We start from the raw sequence: 19,034 nt of genomic DNA on the forward strand, positions 1-19,034 counted from the left end.
ATAGAAAAAAACAAGGCCATTTGGGGAAAACAGAGTTTATTGCATTCACCTTAAAAATTGAAAGAATTTTCTTTTTTATGTAGCTTCAATGTGGGAAAATAAAATATTGAGAGATTCTCTTTCTACTTTAACAGATACCTAAATGTATACTACATTAAAAACAAATACATCCTATATGAAATATTTCTTAATGTGATTAGAGAACAGTTTTGGAGTTAGGGTTGTTGATGTGTTTATAACTGAATTTCAGAGCTGGGGGACTTGGGAGCTTGTCTCATAGATCCCTCTGCTTTATGGATAGGACTCTGACCCTTGGCTTACAGATTCAGTGGTATGATTTTAATTTACCAAATCTGATTCAGTGCTGTTGATCCTTCCTCCACCTTGAATTCTGTGAATGCCTTGCCCTGGAGAAGTGAGCTCTTGGATCCTTGTACCCATTGCATCTGTCCTTGACACTCTCTAGATGCCCTTCAAAGAGCTCTGTGTAAGGAAGATGTTGGTAATCAGGAAGGGGGAAATAGTGAAAGAGTAGTTGTGTTTGACATGTTCCCACTATCTTGTTCTATTTTTCCAGGTTTACAGGTAATGAGAGGGAGTATATGAAGTTAGCATAAACCCAAAAACCATGAATGTCTCTTCCTGCTGCCACCAGGGTCCATGATGGAGAGTTGACTAAAAAAATTCACATAAATATAACAGCTAACCACAATGCTGGGGAGGAAGAATTTGGAGAATGAGCACAATTAAGTATGAAAGTCTTCCTAGGCAAGTGGATAGAGGTTATTTCCCATGTCTGGCAAACAGGATGTTAATTCCTTCATTGCTGTAAGAGGAGGGTCATTGGAGAATGTAAAGCATTAGGCCTGCCGAGGCCGAAATCTCAGTGTGTTCAAGGAGTGGCTACTCAAAGAGTTTCAGAAAGCAGGAGGAAAAAAAGATTGAAGTGATAATATAGGGGACGGAACCATAGACCTGATCATTACCGTAGAATTGGTGTCTTAAACAGTTGGCTAAAAGGGGACAAGAACATACTTGGGATTTCCTGAGATGAACAAGTCTTATTGCTGTATTACCAGAAATCCTGGAGGCTGGAGGTCAGGGCCTAAGAAACCTGCCTTCTCCCTTCTTCTCTGACTGTAGTGCTATTTTTTTTTTTTTAAATAGATCTGGGATCTTTATTATGTAAGTTTTTTTTTCCTAATTGTGGTAAAACATAGATAACAAAATTTGCCATTTTAACCATTTTAAGTGTATAATTCATTAGCATTAATTACATTCAGGGCATCGTACAACTATCACCACTGTTTCCAAAACTTTCCTCACCCCAAACCAGAAACTTTGTACCTATTAAACAAAACTTTCATCCCTTATCCCTATTCATTCTACTTTGTGTCTATAAATTTGCCTATTCTAGGTACCTCATAAAAATTGTACAAAATTTGTCCTTTTTAATCTGGCTTATTTCACTTGGCATAACATTTTCCAAGATCATAACATGTGTCAGAACTTCATTCCTTTGTAGAGTTGGATCATATTCCATTGTATGTATGTATCACAATTTGTTGATCCATTCATCTGTGAAGGGCATATCTTGGGTTGTTTCTACCTTTTTGACTATTATGAATGATGCTGCAATGAACTTTGGTGTACAGTTGTCTTTTTGAGTACCTTGCCTTCAGTTGTTTTGGGTTTATACCTTGAGCGGAATTGCTAGATCATACAGTCATTCTATGTTTTTTTGTTTGTTTATTTGTTTGAGGAACTACCAAACTCTATTTCATAGCAGCTGTGGTGCTGGGTTCCTTGACAGTTGCAAGCCCATGGAGGGCTTTCCTTTCTAAGTGTATCAGTATGAACAACTGACCTCAAGGTTGCTGAATGGGACTATAAATTCTGAACTCACAGTCTTAAAAGAAAAGATCTGAAGTTGCTTATAAAACTTTGAAACAAATGTTGCTTTTCTCTTAACTATACTGAGTCATTTCTGAATATGAACTCGAATATAACCAGAGGGGTGAAATTCTGTTTTTGTGCTGTCCTCCTTACCTAGTGGAGGAGAAAGAAAGAATTGACCACTCCAGAGGGTGTGTCAGGTATTGTGCTAGGTATTTCCACACATTTCAGGAAAAAAAATGAAATCACATTTTGTGTTTGCCTTCATGTTAATGTTGTGAGGTGGATGTTATTACCCTTAGATTACAATGAGGACATTGAGGTAATTCTCCCCTTCCCATGGTAAGTAGTAGAGTCAGGATTTGATTCCTAAAATTTGATTAAAAAACCTTGCAGTTGGCAGCTTCCCAAGAGGGTAGAAGCCTTATTGTTTACATTTTGGAATTTTTTTGGATTGTATTTAGGTTTCCTCTGGCCTTTCTTATTAGTCCAGATAAATCGATGACGACAGTTCCTTTTTAGTTTGTGTTCAGGGAGATTGTCTCAAATAACCAAATGTGCCAGCTCATTTTTGACAAACTAAGGACTTTAGTTATTAACAATATTTCCTTCCATGGTTACTTGCTAAATAACTTAATCCAGGTCAAGGTTCTGATGATTTTAGTCTTCTGGGTTTTTCAGGGCTGTTGAATAGTTACCTCATTCTTGGCAGATAGGATATCTGCCTCATTAGCATGTAGCCTCTGTAATTAGCGATAGGAGGAAAAAGGGGATATGCATTGCTGAAATTTTCCATTTCATCCTTTTTTTCCTCTCTCGGTGTTTGTTGGTCTCCTTTTTTCTTTTTGTGAATAAGTAACATTGCTATCTTACTCATAGAGTGTTTTCTCCTTTTCAGAGTACTTGTAAATATGTGATTTGATACAGGTTAAAAAAAATCACAAAAGGTAATTGTTGTAGGATATTTATATTTTGTAAACTCTTATAGAATAGTTTAAACACAAAAATAACAGAGAACATAGTATAAAAATACCTCACAGTACCCACGCAGCAGTTTTCATGCTTAACCATCCAAAATTAGTTGTTTTGTTTATACTCAGTCTGCTTCTCTCCCTCCCTCTGAAATCAATCTATAAATGTTTCAGCATGTGTCTGTAAAAGATACGGGCCCTTAATAAGTAGCTGTAAGACTATTAGCCTATCCAAAACAAATAATATCAATAAAAATCCAGGCATTTAAATTTCCCTAAATGTTTCATAAGTACTTCCTACTTGTTCACATCAGGATCGAAACAATGTTCATCCACTGCAGTAGATCTATATTTCTCAAATCTTTTAAACTCCTCTCTTTTTACTTGAAATTTCTTGCAGAACCTATAGATTTTGTTTGTTGTACCCCTGTAATGCTAACAGGTATTCTGCCCCGCTGAATTTCATATAAATGTGTATAGATCTAGAGGCTTGGTCAGATTTGAGTTTGATTTTTGATTGGACTTCTTCATAAGTAGGGTCCCGCTCTTCTATCAGAACGCATTGTCTCTCTTTGTGATGTTAGCAGCCATTGGTGATCAGCACCTACGTTTTATAAGGGCTTGCAAACAATGGTGTTTTAATCCTGTTCCTTTTTTACTTCCTTTCCTCAATTATTTGACTGGGCTTCAGTTTGTATAGGGAAGGTAGTGGGCATATTAGGCTTCTCCAGAGAAACAGAACCAGCAAGGATGCGCGTATATGTAAAGAGATTTATTGATGGGGAATAGACCCAGGTATAGACCCAGGAGAACGAGTGGTGCAGGTAAATTTCAAACAGTCTGCTAAGAGTTTGCTGTTAGCCAGGGAGGCCTTCAACTCACCCACATTATGAAGGGTCATCTGTTTACCTGGTGCAGTGACTTAAGCGTTAGTCTCATCCAAAAGTATCCTCCAAGTTGACATACAAAAATACCCATCACATGAGGGTATACTATGCTTGATTCTATCCTTTCATTGACCAGTTTTGAAACGAGTTGATTATCAGCATTTTCCAAAGGTGAGTTAGGATTTTTTTGTCGTCGTCTTCTTTTTTTTTGAACAACTCGGGGCTTGAACTTATGACCCTGAGATCAAGAGTCAGACGTTAACCAACTGAGCCACCTAGGTGTCCCCACTTGTGATTTTTTTAAAATGAATGAATGTATTTAAACACATATGAAATATTTCAAATCATCACTTTTTCTTACCAATGCTGAAATTGTTTCATCCTTGGCTAATGGGGGCTTCTTCAAATTATTCCCTTAGACCTTTTGACCTTTTGGATCTATAGTGACATCACCCTTCCCATTTCTGATAGAATTTGTGTCTTTCTTTGCTTGTTTTTTAAAATCAGTCTAGCTAGTTTTATCAGTTTCACTGATCTCAAACAGCTTTTGGGTTTAGTGATTTTTCTCTATTTCTGTATTTCATTGATTTCTGCCCTGACCTTTATTTCATTTCCTCTCCATTTTGAGTTGCATTTTTTTTTCTAGTTTCTCTATGTGGAAGCTGAGGCCATTGATTTGAGATCTTCATTTCTAATACAGGTATTTAGCCCTACACGTTTACTCCTTGATAATGGTTGAGCAGCATCCCATAAACTTAGATAGGTTGTGTTTTCATTTTTCAGTTCAAAATAATTTTGAATTTTTCTTTGGATTTCTTCTTTGATCCTTTGGTTTTTTATTTTTAAATTGACAAAAATTTGCATATTTAAGGTCTATAATGTGATGGCTTGATATGCATACACATTGTGAAATAATTACACAATCAAGCTAATTAACGTTTATTACTTCACAAGTTATTGTGGTGAGAACACTTGCAATCAACCCTCTTAGAAAATTTAGACTTGCAAATATCATAATATTAACTATAGCCACCATGCAATATGTATGGTATATATTAGATTTCCCAGGACCTGTTTATCTTTTTTTTAAACTTTTTATTTAAATTCCAGTTAGTTAACACAGTGTAATATTGGTTTCAGGTGTATAATATAGTAATTTGATACTTCTGTATAACACTTGAGCAGTTGTCACAGCAAGTGCCTTCCTTTATCCCATCACCTGTGTGACTCAGCCCCCACCCACCTCCCCTCTGGTAACCATCCATTTGTTCTCTCTAGTTAAGAATCTGTTTCTTGGTTTGTCTGTCTCCCTTTTCTCCCTCTATGATCTTGTATTTTGTTTCTTAAACAAAGTTTAAGTTTGTTTCTTAAACTCCACATATGAGTGAAACCATATGGTATTTGTCTTTCTCTGACTGATTTTGCTTAGCATAATATTCTCTAGCTCCATTCCAATTGTAGCAGATGACAAGATTTCATTCTTTTCTGTGGCTGAGTAATATTCCACACAAATGCTACATCTTCTTTATCCATTCATCAGTCAGTGGAAATTTGGGCTCTTTCCATAATTTGGCTATTGTAAATAATCTGTAAACATTGGGGTGCATGTAGGCCTTTGAATGACTTTTTTTTGTATTCTTGTATTCTTTAGTAGCACAATTGCTGGATCTTAGGGAATCTTAGGGTAGTTCTATTTTTAACTTTTTGAGGAACCTCCATACTGTTTTCCAGAGCGGCTGCACCAGTTTGCGTTCCCACCAACATGGCAAGAGGGTTCCCCTTTCTCTACATCCTCACCAACACCTGTTGTTTCTTGTGTTGTTTATTTTGAGCCATTCTGACAGGTGTGAGGTGGTATCTCCTTGTAGTTTTGATTTGTATTTCCTTGATGATCAGTGATGTTGAGCATTTTTTTAATGTGTCCGTTGGCCATTGGTATGTCTTCTTTGGAAAAATGTCTATTCATGTCTTCTGCCCATTTTTTAACTATATTATTTGTTTTTTGGGTATTGAGTTTGATAAATTCTTTATAGATTTTGGATGCTAAACTTTTATCAGATATGTCATTTGCAAATATCTTCTCCCATTCTGTAGGTTGCCTTTCAGTTTTGTCGATTGTTTCCTTCGCTGTGCAGAAGTTTTTTATTTTGATGAAGTCCCAATTGTCTATTTTTGTTTTTGTTTCCTTTGCCTCAGGAGACATGTTTAGTAAGAAGTTGCTACAGCCGATGTCAAAGAGGTTACAGTCTGTGTTCTCTAGGATTTTGATGGTTTTCTGTCTCACATTTAGGTCTTTTATCCATTTTGGATTTATTTTTGTGTATGGTGTAAGGAAGTTGCCCAGTTTCATTCTTCTCCATGTTGCTGTCCATTTTTCCCAACACCGTTTGTTGAAGATGAAGAGACTGTCTTTTTTCCATTGGGTATTCTTTGCTGCTTTGTCGAAGATTAATTGACCATGCAGTTGTGCGTTTATTTCTGGGTTTTCCATTCTGTTCCATTATCTTTGTGTCTGTTTTTGTGCCAGTACCATACTGTCTTGATCACTACAGCTTTGTGATATAACTTAAGGTCCAGAATTGTGATGCCTCCAGCTTTGCTTTTTGTTTTCAAGTTTGCTTTGGCTATTTGGAGTCTTTTGTGGTTCCATACAAATTTTAGGATTGTTCTAGTTCTGTGAATCCTTTGGTTGCTTTGAAGTTCACAAATTTAGTTTGGTTTTTAGTTTACAAATATTTAGAGGATTTTCCAGAGATCTTTCTGTTACTGATTTCTGATTTAATTTCATGATGGCCAGAGAACATAGTTTGTATGACTCAAATCCTTTAAACATTACTGACACTTTTTATATGCCCAAATGGTCTATCTTGGTAAATACTCTGTATGCACTTGAAAAACATGTGTTCAGCTGTTGTTGGGTGTGGTGTTCTATGAATGTCAATTAGGTTAAGTTGATTGATAGTGTTAGGTCTTTTATATCCTCACTGATTTTCCGTGTGCTTGTTTTGTCCATTTTTTAAACGGGTATTGAAACAGGAACTAAAACAAAATTATCTGTTTCTCATGGCTCTTTTTTTTTAAAACAATTTTTGCTTCACATATTTTGAAGCTCTGTTATCAAGTGCACAGCTGTTTCGGATTCTTGGTGTCCTCTTGATGAATTGACCCTTTATCCTTATGGAATGATCCTTTTTATCCTTAGTAATAATCTTTGCTCTGAAATCTACTCTGCCTGTTACTAACATAGTCCTAGCTACTCCAGATTTGTTCTGATTCACGTGAACATGTGAAATCTTTTCTCATTCTTTTGCTTTTAACATGTGTGTCTTTATAGTTAAGGTGGGTTTGTTGTAGGCAGCTGTGTAGTTGGGTCTTGCTTTCTAACCAGTCTGACAAGCTCTGGTTTTTAATTGAGTTGTTTAGACCATTTCCTTTTTTTTTTTTTCCCCAAGCACTTAATTTCAGCCAACTTCATTTTTTATTTCCGAAGTGTTGGGATTATTTTATTAAACTTTCCAAGGGGAGGCCTTTTCCTCCCTGCTTCTTAAAATTTCCTCTTCATTACAGCTCTTTGATTATATTTTCCCCTCCTCAAGGAACTTGGGATTAGATGGGTTGAGAATTCCTGGGATGTTTTCATGTAGCAGTCATGTTCAGAAGAGTATCTCCTAGGGGCACCTGGGTGGCTCAGATGGTTAAGCGTCTGCCTTCGGCTCAGGTCATGATCCCGGGGTCCTGGGATCGAGCCCCGCATCAGGCTCCCTGCTCAGCGGGGAGTCTGCTTCTCCCTTTCCCTCTGCTCTTCCCCTGCTTGTGTTCTCTCTCTCTCTCTCTGTCAAAAATAAAATCTTTAAAAAAAAGAAAAAGAAAAAGAAGAGTATCTACTAACCAGGGCTGTGTGGAGACACAGGTTCCCTCTCGGGGACCAGTTGTGAGACACCTCAGATTAGACATTTCTTTAGAGAAGATGTGGAGGACCATTTGAAGACAGGGCAGATGTGGGAAATTGTAGGTGCAGCACTCAGCTTTGTCTGTTACCCCGACGGTTCACACCAAGCCCCGAACACGTGTGACCTTCTTGGCATAACTAAACACGTATGGTCGATTGGACTCGCCCGCCTTAGAAAGCATTTGGCAGCTCTTTTTCTACCATCTCTTCATGGCACACTCCCTTCCCTTGCTAAGTAGTTTAACAAAAAGTTCTTCCCAACTCTATGTTGTACTGTTCCTGCAAGGGCTTCTAGTAAATGATTTTTTTAAAAATCTCTATTCCATACCATTTTCAGTGATAGGCTAGCCCCCCTTGCAGGTTTCCGGCCAGGGAACCTGAGGCCAGGGCTGCGTCCCTGGCCTCATAGGGCTTACAAAACACATAGGAGGTTGTGCAGGTTTTATCTCCTCTAAAGCTTTTCATTGCCATTCCTACAGGCCATTTGCTCTTTACTCATGTCTATTAAAATCGTTTGGGGAGAGTAGCACATGTTGAGAATAGGGTTTTTCAGCCTTGGCCCTACTGACTTTTGGGGCCAGGTAATTCCTTCTTGTGGAGGACTGTCCTGTACGTTATAGGACATTCAGTAGCTCCCTGGCTTCTCCCCACGGGATTGAGCCCCTTACCTCTGAGTTGTAACATTTGAAAATGTCTCTGATATTGCCAGATGCCCATGGGGGCAAAATCACTCCCAGGAAAGAACCACTTGCCAAAGAAAATTAGTTCCCAAAGTACTTGGATGTGTTTTCCGTGTTTATTAATGATGACCACCACAGTTTACTTCATTTCCATGCTTTCCCTCTCCCCCCGCAATATCTACCTTCTTTCATTTCATTTCCTCAATCCCCTACTGGTCTGTCCCCTACACTTAGATTTTTCATATACTCTTTTCTTTCCTTCTGTTCTCCAGACTGTGTCTTTGCTTGTTTCATTTTACTTTCACTGTGTGTGTTCTGGCAGACTCCGGCTCTCCCTTATCCTGTTACTGGCAGTCTGTCTGTGCTGTCTGTCTGTGCTGCCCTTTGATCTCGTCATCAGCAACCTTTTACTTCCTAATCCTTTCCTTGGTCTGGAAGATAATTCTGTATGAATGGGCTCACCACAAAAATTAGTCTCCCTTCACATGTGTGTTATTATGCCTCGTGACCTCTTCTTAGCCGTATGCTTTTTTTTTGGTCCTTCCCTCTGTGCTTATCAGCCTCGAGAACTCTGTTTCCTCCGTCAGACCATAGCTGGCATCTCCTGTACTTGAGCACACCGCCTGTTCCTTGAGTAGCAGGTACCCCTGCTTCTGAACAGTTTGGAACCCATGCAAGTCACCTAGGATCGCTTGCATTTTGTCAGGAGAAACTGACCCTGGAAGTCTGGAGGTGACCCTTCGTGGCTTCCTCCTCTAGCTCTGTTTTCTTCCCCTTCTGGTTTCTCTTAGTCTTGATTATAAACCTGAGTATGCTACACATCGGGGAAAGGTTTGGATCGTGTTAGACTGGCCTTCTGTGGGAAACATTTTATGGCCTGTTGGGGGTTTCCTTCTGTGAGGTCCAAAGCTCTTTCCTTAAGTGGAAAGGGGCTTGTGTTTTGCCAGATCCTCCCACCCGTTCCACAGGTCAAATAATGAGTCTAGTAGAAATATGGAAAAGTTTAGTCCATACGTGTGCCAAAAATTGCCACTATGAAGGCAGCAGTGTAAACAGTGTGACTAATCCTTTCTTTTAAGGAAAGAAGTTGTATGGGATTGTTTCCCTGCTGCTTATAAAGATACAGAGGTTTCCACGGATTCGGGTCTTCAGATGGCCAGCTCTTCCCCTAAGCTCCGGCCTCTGTTTCCTTTTCTGTCTTTCGCCACCTGTCAAATGGATGGCCCACTGCAGCCACACTCCTGTCACTGCTGAAAACGCACTGTGAATGGTGCCAGTGACCTCCCCAACCCAGGCGTGGCCTTTCCTCATTTCTTTCCCTGCTTTTTCTGTTGCAGTTGGCAGGTGGTCCTCTCTCCTTTCCTCCTAGGAACTTTCTTCCATTTATCATTTCTGGACCCACGTTATTCTTGTTTTTCTCCTAATTTCCCCCCCATTTTCTCTTTATGTCTCTACCCTTACGTGTGAATGTCCTCCAGACCATGTGGTTCTGTGTTCTTTTTTTCTGAAACATTTTTGCCTTTGAAGAAGTTGGCTCCTCTTTGAACATCACTTTTCCTCATCTTGGAGGCTTTCCCTAATTGCCCCTCAGAGACTTGCTCCGTGTTCTGTCTCTAACATGATCACCATCCTCACAGACTGACCCTTTCTTCTGCCTGCCATAACTCAGCATGCTTCTTTGCTGTTTCTTTTCCCCTTGGCCTTGAACAAAAATACCTGTCCAGTCAACCAGGCTCGAAACCTTTCCTTGTCACTTGAGCCCTTTGCCTTTTGTCCCCAGCTGTCCTGCATTTAATCATCAAGTCCTATGGGTCCTTCTGGGTCCTTAGCTCCACCCAGCCATTTCTTCATTTATTCCTTTTAAGTATTGTCTGAATACTTCTTGCCCTAGGAGGTGAAGATTTAGCTTATTTACTTCACATCTTACTCCCCACCCTTTCTCTCAAAATCATTATTTCATTTTCATAGCTTGTGTACACCCCAATGGCACATTTAGGCTTCTATTTCTTCTTCTGTCAGTGTCATCTGTCAAGGTCATGAATAGTATCTGATGACCCTGCATTTTATAAGGCAAGGGCAGTGGCTCTCCCAGTCTTCCCTCCCCTTCTCCTCCTCTTCAAGAATCTTCCAACCTTCTCTAGCTAATTCTGTACATTAATATCACCAAAGCTGGGAACCCAGTTGTTTCTGACAGTTATAGCGTTTGTAATATTTTGTCTGTCGATGTACCACTCAGTGCTTGGGTTTCTCTCTCTCTGTCTGTCCTTTGCTCTCATGCATGCTTCTCAAAGGAGAGTGTTCCTAGCATCAAATTTGAGTGTATTCTCCATTTTTCTTTCCAACAGTTGCATTTATACCATATAGTCAAGTGTCTCCAAAATTCATAACCATATTTTCCATTCTTGTGACTCCTTTTCCCCCTGGCATCATTCTCCCAGAGCTCCCTGTCTTCCTGATTTCCCAGCAGGCTTCTTTTTAGGGGAAAAATGGGAGACCAGTCTTTTGAGCTAGGGGAACCCAGAATCCAGAATAAGAAGGCCTTACTCTGGGAGTAGGGAGCAGTAAGTTTTGTGGTTTATACAACCTAGTTCCATTCTTTTAGAGAAGAGTACTCTTTTTTTTTTTCCCCCTGAGAAGAGTAGAAGTCTGACATCTGGATGCTTTGTTTGCTAGAGTTGGGGAGGATAGCTGCCTTTATATATAGATTTTTAGTTAAGGCACCAGTGATCAGCCCTACTTTTTATCACCCTTTGCTTTACTTGGTTTCGGGTCCAAACCTCCTCTGTGTTTCCCAGAGAATATTGTCTCCTTTGTGCCTTTGCCTCACAGAGTGATTCTTGACCAGTGCCCTTAAGCCTACTGGTTGCAACCCATTAGGGAGTCATGAAGTCATGAAATCACTGTAGTGGTTCAAGACTGTCACTTAAAAAACAGATTAGAGGACAAAAATCTCAAAGTGTCCTACACATGCAAAGGGTAAATATTGTTTCATAACACTTGTTTTAGTTATATAAAAACACAGACCCATATGTACATGTGAATTGGGTCTCAAGTAAAATGGACTTCTTACTGCAGGTTGAACTAAAAGAAATTAGGAGAATATTTTTCAGGCCGTGGCTTCCTCCATGCTGCTGCAACAGTCAACATTTCTCAATCCACTTTGAATCTTACAGATTTGTTGGAATATCTCTTGTGGGTTTATTAATGGGTACAACAAACCATATTTAGTACCCTGTGTGGCACAGGTATTGACTAATCTGAAGGGATGCTGGAACAGAGACCTAGGGATCCAGCTCTGCCAAGTGTTAACTCCTTATTTACAGGATTGAAGGGACGTATGTCTTGGGGGCACCCAGTGGAGGGAGGAGGGAGGGGCACTAAAGGTCTTGGGATAGCAGCTCTTTATCAGACCAGAATATTGCCATATTTTAATGACTAGTGTGGCTGTACTGTTGGGTAACAGCCAAATGTCAACTCTGAATTAAATCTTTTTTTATTCCTTAAAATTTTAAGGGCATCTTTGGAGGAAGGTGAGATATATAGGTACCTAAAAAAAAAAAACACACAAAAACCAAAACATTTTGAACCAGAGGTCCTACAGTTTTCATTTCTAACTTAATTTTCTCAAATACTTTAGTTCTCTTTAAAAAAAAAAATTGTAATGCTCTGACAAACCTGATGTTCACTAGTGATAGTTGAGTCTCCCTCCCTCCCCCCAAGCCCCGGGAGGAGGGAAGAATGGAGAAAATCCCAATTGGAATGAAAGGAGAGAGATTATTCCTGAAATACTCGGGTAAAAGAGAAGAGTTAAAGAGGATATGTATTTGTAAGGCTTTTTCATTTGTAACGGATGATGGCGTTAGCGGGCAAAGTGGACGCCAACCATCAAGGGAGGAAGAGAGAAGATGCAAATCGTGTATTTGTGAAATGAGTGATCGCACAGTTTCCTCCGTTTGCCCCATGTGATGCCGCCATCCATGGTTTTGCTTCTTTCTCTGTGGGGCTGTCATGCAGAGTGGCTTCAGTCTATTCCTGTGTGGTGACACACTGGCACTGGGGAAAAGGAAGGGTGATGGAGAAAGGGAAGCGCAGTTCGGGTGTAGCTCCATATTTGCAATCTGTGACTTTGGCAGGTGCTTCTACTGCAGTTAAGACTTAAGTACCATTACACTGGCATTTACTCACTGCTCATTTCCTTAAGTCCATGATGGCTGAGGGTTGTTGCTCAAGTTCGAGACCCGGTAAGCCCGTCTTCCTTGTTTGTTCATTACTTTCCAGTGAGGTGCTGGGAAAAGGAGCCCATAGGTAAGCTTTCAGCTCATTTCTTGGTGCCTCTCACTTCCTTGATTCAGAAGGGAAAGAAGGGAGGACCTCAACTAGGAGGCAGATCTCCCCCCGCCCCGACCCCGAGTCCATCCTACCTGGCAACGGTCAGAGCTGGATGCTGTCTTCTCGTGAACAGGAATACTTCTGCCAGCAGGGGCCAGCAGCATAGTGACAGGATGACAGCATCGCTGGGGAGTGAGTTGCCCCGGAGATGAGAAGGGCTTCCTGTTTTCACGAGGCTGATGGAGTAGACTTGTTCTTATCACTCACCGCCAGATGTGTCCAGCTGTTACACTTTCTACTCAATCCCAACCAAACACACTTAACGTTCAAACCAACACTTACATCATCAAAACAAAAGTGTTTACAACGTTAAGCCTTACTTAGGCTTTTAGCAATTTGAGTCATTAGTCTAGTGATAGAGGGAGTACCCTTTCATGGAATTGTGTCTGGGAAAACTCAAGTCCAGGGTGGATTTTCCTAGGCTTTCCTGCAACTCCAAGCTTTAGAGTGGTGGATCGAGGTCCCTGACTTGCTAAGAGGGAAGCAGTCTTCATCCCCCCCTCTTCCTTCATTCTCGTGGACGCCTTGTCCTGCAGAATAGCTCATTCATCAGCTCCAGTTAGAGTCAGTCACATAGACTGACTTTATTCAGGACTGTTCCTGCTTTTGAGGAGACACTGTGTGGTGGTGTTTTGGGTGGCTTGACAATTGACCTTTCATACTCCCCTGTCACAGTGTCATTTCTTCCTCTCATTTAGAGTCCCTCATTAGGGACAATCTTTGGGGCTTTGGGGTACCTTATCAGTGTGATTATATCCCAGTCAACCATTTCCCAAGTTCATGTATCATAGTTTGGAAATATTTTGATTGGTTTAGATGGCTTTAATGTGCCACATTTGATAAAATTCAAGGTTACTACTGGAGAGGTCACCTTTCATAGGCCCAGTTTGCTGCTAAAATGCTCTGTCTCAGCAGTTTTGGTAGCAATTAAGCATTTTTTGGAATTGGTGTATCTTTATATTGTTTGATTATTTATTAGTCTTGCTTAGCTAATGATTTTAGTTCTGTTCCCCAGGGAATTACTAAATCTGGGCAAAGGTTTATTGTTTTAAATTTTACATGCTGAATAGTATTCCATTGTGTATATATTACCACATCTTCTTTGTCCATTCATCTATCGATGGACCCTTGGGCTGCTTCCATATCTTGGCTATTGTAGATAATGCGGCTATAAACATTGGGGTGCATGTATCCCTTTGAATTAGTGTTTTTGTATTGTTTGGATAAAATACCCAGAACTAATATAACACTGTATGTTAAATATACTGGAATTAAAATTAAAAAATTATTTAAAAAAACAGTTTCCATTACATGTAACAAAAGAGAACTGTCATAGAAAATGGTTGGGCCGGAGGGTGAATACACAGTCATTGTGTTTAGAAGTCCCCAGAGTTCTTGATTCGTGGTATTGAAGAAATGAGATTGTGATTAGTCATTCTTACCATTGTTATTATTCTTAGGAACTAGTCATTGTAAAACATTTAACCAGAATAGTACGGTTTTAGTTATTATGAGATACAGCATAAAATATTTAAATGTTAACTAGAAAAAGTTGAATGTTTCTTCCTTATCATAATTATATTTCAAAAGATAATTTAAAAAATTCTTTTTTTTTCCAGTTTTTGTGTGTTCAGATTTTTTATGAGCATTTTTTCTTTGCCCTGTGTGACGGAGGTTCTGTGGTACAGGTTAGGAAGGTGAGGCTGAGAGCTTGCCCATCTTCTATCATTAGGAAGGTCCCACCCTTTACTCTTCAGGCTCTGACTGTTGAGAGTTAGTTTTGCATAACTGATCAAGCGCGTGATTTCTTGCATAGCCTTCTTTCTGTTTTTCCTTCTTCCTTTCCCCTCTTTGCATTTCTAATACTGCCTACTTATCAGTGTATTTCAAATGCACTTTTTAAATATATGTACCTGCTCATGTATAGGTCATTGTCTTTCTTACATATAAATGTCCTGTGTTCTGCATACAGGCTGTGGTAACTTTGCTCTGAATCCTGTGATAGAATCCACCTGTGGTGGCCTCTTTAGCCTATGCTTCTTGACTAGAGAGGCAGAGTCCCTTTTAAGGATTCTCTCTCTTTCTTTCTCTCTCTCTCTCTCTCTTTTTCTAGATTATTGAGAGAGAGAGACAGAGAGAGAGAGTGCACGAGCTAGGGGGAGGGGGAGAGGGAGACAGACTCTGCTGAGTGTGGAGCCCGATACAGGGATTAGTCTCACAACCCCCAGATCATGACCTGAGCCAAAACGAGGAGTCGGATGCTTAACCAACTGAGCCACCCAGGTGCCCTGAGTTAAGGTTTCTATGTGTAAGTGGTTAGTTCCTTGTGTTATAAATGGTCAGCTATAGTATTTGAAGGAAAAATTGAGCCTTGTGCGAAATCTCTTTCCTTTTGAGTTTAATTTCTTATTTTTCCCATCTTAGCCTTATAAATCCATAATTAATTTCCCTATCCTGGCTTTGTTCTTCCCAGAGTGACACCCCTTTCCTCACAGAATGTGATGATTCATCACGGCCAGACCCAGGAATATGTGCTCAAGCCCAAGTACTTTGCAGCGCAGAAGGTGATTTCGGGAGAGCAGTCCACTGAAGGTTCGTTCCCTTCGAGATACGGGCAGGGTCAAGTCACGGCACCTTTTCAGTGTGAGTATAGTCTGGTCAATGATTTTTCTAAGTTACAGTATCATAGTTTGGAAATACTTTGTTTGGTTTAGATGGCTTTAATATGTCACAGTGGATAAAACTTCAGAGTCGTAAAAAAAAACCAAAACAACCCAAACACAACAAACCCACCCTGGTTCCCCAAACAACCAGACAGTGGCCCATTTTCTTTATTTGGAGGAAAGGCAGTTTCCTTGGATGTTGGCAGAGAATCTGCAGTGACCTGCCTGTAATTCTGTTTCTGCAAGATGACTCCATTTCTGAGACATACTTGTTCTCCTTTTAGATACAGTTGTATGCCCGACCTGTTTACATTGATAAAATATTTTCTTTAGTAAGCTAGCCAGGATTCATGCCCTGTGAAATGTCTGAAATGCCCTGCATTACTCTCTGAGGTTCACCTCCAGCGGATATTTTTATGACATGAGGTCCACTTTCTAGTCTATGGAGCAGATGGTGTGTCAGGTTTTCGTCTGAATTTGTAAAGAGCGATTGTATCCGAGGCCAGCTTGGTTACTATCTCACTATGTGGGAAGCTCAAGGACAAGCCCGGGTTCAAAGGGTGGGGAATGTGATGATTTGTGGTTTAGGTATTACGGAGTGTCTGCTTGCAGCATCTGGAGGAAACGTTCTGGAGTGAGGCGCAGACCATTCAGAGCCGAGAGCTAGACACACGCCCTCCTTCCAGCAGCTTCCTGCTCCGTCTCACACTGACTTATTGCCTGAGCCACAAGTAATAGAGGAGAATGCCAGTTGTTCGGTTGAAAAGGAGTGTCTTTCACCACCAAACACAGTGCAAAGAGCTGAGACAGAGTTTTTACGACTGTTGGGCCCTTCAGAAGTCTGTATCTGTATGGGTTTCATTCCCTGGGCCCATCCCCACCTCCCTGCATTGGTCACCATTCTAGAGTGATTGACTCTTCCCTTAGAATTGGTGACTTAAGAAAAAGTATCTCGTGTAAGGTTTGCACCTTGTATTTTTCATCTTTTGAGAAAATTCTGCTCCGTGACCTGAGGCTGGATTCCCCAGAGCAATAAGGTGATGAGATTCACAGGGCCCATGAGGACAGCAAGCTCTGGGGATTTTCAAGAGGGAAGAATGGAGAAATCCTATAGATTATCTCCTTGTCTTTTTGGCAAGATACTTTCAAGTTATTTGCATAACAATAGAGGTGTCCATCTTGTTTTTAAAGACCCTTTGGTGTAAGTGCTTCATAACCTGTTCTTTGTGAATATCCCTGAGTATATAATATTTTTCTAATCTTAATTTAAAAAATAACCCCAAAGAGGTATACTTATTATTTCTTTGGGTTTTTATATAGATCAGGGATTTCGTAGAATCTTTCCAGAATTAGAATGTGATGGGAGGAAAGTTTTTGGAAGCTTATAACCTTACTGGTAAGGAAGAGAATTTTGAACTCTATGGAAGTGTCAGGAAAAGGTGGTCTGAGAATCACTGGTATTGAGTCTAGAGCCGGGACTGGTTTGGGTTTGTTGATGATTCGTTATTGGAATGACTGGTCCCACGATGTGTGTGTATTTTAAACTCTCAGACCTTTGTTGAAGTGTCTTCTAGAAGATGAAATTATATTTTAGAAAAACAGGGAGAGAAGTTTATCTGTATTGTCCATAAATTTCCCAACCTTTCTGTTTAAATGTAGTTTTTCCATAGCTGGGAGCTAGTATAGTAATTCACACTAAGACATAGTCACAGTGATGGGGTTCTCTGCTCAAAGTCCCCAGGAGTTAATTGCTGTTCAAAAGAAAAAAAAAAAAAAGGCCCAGGAACTAACAGAAATAGGCATATAGAAAGGCCAGGAAAGGCAATGTGGCTATTTTTTGCTGAGCCCGAAACTCTGTTGAGAGCTGGAAGGCTAATGGGAAAGTTTTGAAAAGAGGTAATTTGGCAGGACCATGAGAATATGGAAATAGCAAAATTGAGTAAGAACAACAATAGAAAGATTAAAACTAGGAAGGAGGAACGAGTAATACTAAGAACCTAAAAGTAATGTCTCCCCACATCAGCCTCACATTAGATGAAAGGAGCCCCCAAGGACACCTTACATGTAACAGAAAGGAAGAGAAAGTTAGTAAGGAAGTCTGAGGAAAAGCAGGAACTTTTAGTGTCTTTAATTTTATCTTTATAGAAGAGATCAAATGTAAACAGATGAACCTCTCATTTTGCTGAAGACTTTTAAGGTCCAATTTTAGGAGTAGATAATTCTGACTCATGAGAAAAACAAGATATTACCAGCAGGTGGGGATAATATGTCTTGGAAAGAGACTTAGCGACCAGTGTCATAACAGTCCACTGCCGTAACTTTTGGGAAGCTTTGGTGACTAGAGAAAACACTGAGGTTGGCAAAAGACAAGTGTTGTTTTCCCTGTTGAATTGGGATAAAAAAGGTGGTCTACTGTAATGAATGTAGGTATAATAATATCATGCAAACAGCATCCATGATGCTTACTTAGAGCTCTAAGCATCATGTAAATTAATCACCTTATAATAGGGGAGCCATAGCCCTACAAGCCCAGTGAATAAGGATTTGCCATTGATGCCCGGTAGGTCTAGAGAGAAATGGCCAGAAGAAGCAGGAAAAGAATGACAGTGGTGGGGGCAGGGTAGGATGGGTTCAGTAAAGCAAAGTGTGTTAATATGTTATGTCTAGCACTCTCTAGATAAAGCAAAGTAGATAGGGAGAAACAAACTATCATGTTGCTAGGGAGGTGTTCTCTGCTGCAAAGAATGAACATTTTATTAGGATTTCCCAGAGTTTTGATGACCTGACGCGTCATCCCTTACCACTGTGCACATACTGCTTTTTTCCTATCTTGGTTCTGTGCTTTACCATCCTTCTGAGTCACTTCCCAGGTTGCTTAACATCCTGTGTTGGGTGTTTGCTGCTTACTGGCTGTCTCTAGCATAGTGGTGCTTTATTCATTGGTCTTAAGAGAATTTAATTTGCATGACTATCAGCTACAGCAGGGGTCTGTAAACTTTCTCTTAAAGGATCTGATAGTAAATACTGCAGGCTTGGCATTGTGAGGATGTTACATATAGGTTCTTACATAACTGTTGAAAATGTGACAATTTAAAGATGTGAAAATCATTCTTAGCTGGCAGGTTGTAAAAAAAAAAAAAATTGAGTGGCTGGCTAGATTAGTCTCATGGGTGGTCAAGTTAGCCAGGTGCTGATCTAGTGCCTTAGTCTCTCAGTATATGAAAAACATCTAGAGTTTAGACCTGTAGGTACCTAGATCATAGCCATTGAATTAAAAGCTGTCCAAGAGGCCCTGTCTATAACCAGCTGTCCTTCATTGTCACTGTCCCTGGCAACCCACCCTCCTCACCATCATGTTCAGATAAATCTTCACTAGTTTGAAGGCAGCCAGAAAAATATGAACTACTAGAAGACCACTCTAGTCCGATACATCTAGTTTCCTTTACTGTTAGAGCGACAAGCCACACAGCAATTGGGAAAATAATGGATGTTACTCCCGGTTGTTTAAGGAAAGCCTTTTAATATTGACAGAAATAACATTTTTATTGGATGAACCAGTAACTGCCATCTGGCTAGACTGAATCACATTAAACTATCAC

At 40.1% G+C, this 19,034-nt stretch overlaps 1 protein-coding gene and 1 long non-coding RNA gene across 8 annotated transcripts in view; one reads left to right on the plus strand and one right to left on the minus strand.

Annotated features, from left to right (window-relative positions):
- The window catches only part of LTBP1 (latent transforming growth factor beta binding protein 1), a 387,020-nt gene that overhangs the window by 120,184 nt on the left and 247,802 nt on the right, over positions 1 to 19,034 (plus strand). For 6 of the 7 annotated variants that reach the window (XM_073897251.1, XM_073897253.1, XM_073897250.1 and 3 more), the window contains exon 4: positions 15,246 to 15,415. In XM_073897251.1, coding sequence (XP_073753352.1) covers positions 15,246 to 15,415 — 170 coding nt within the window. The remainder of the gene's footprint in view (positions 1 to 15,245; positions 15,416 to 19,034) is intronic. The other variant, XM_073897249.1, reaches the window with a different exon arrangement.
- LOC112820934 (uncharacterized) lies at positions 12,086 to 12,888 on the minus strand. The gene is made up of 3 exons (XR_003207295.2): positions 12,805 to 12,888; positions 12,569 to 12,725; positions 12,086 to 12,436 (listed from the first exon to the last, which is right to left on the minus strand). It is a non-coding gene; the product is annotated as an uncharacterized lncRNA (long non-coding RNA).

The sequence above is a fragment of the Callorhinus ursinus genome, unplaced genomic scaffold (assembly GCF_003265705.2).
Source record: "Callorhinus ursinus isolate GAN/ISIS: 27379988/994484 unplaced genomic scaffold, GSC_fseal_2.0 scaffold10, whole genome shotgun sequence".
NCBI lineage: Eukaryota > Metazoa > Chordata > Mammalia > Carnivora > Otariidae > Callorhinus > Callorhinus ursinus.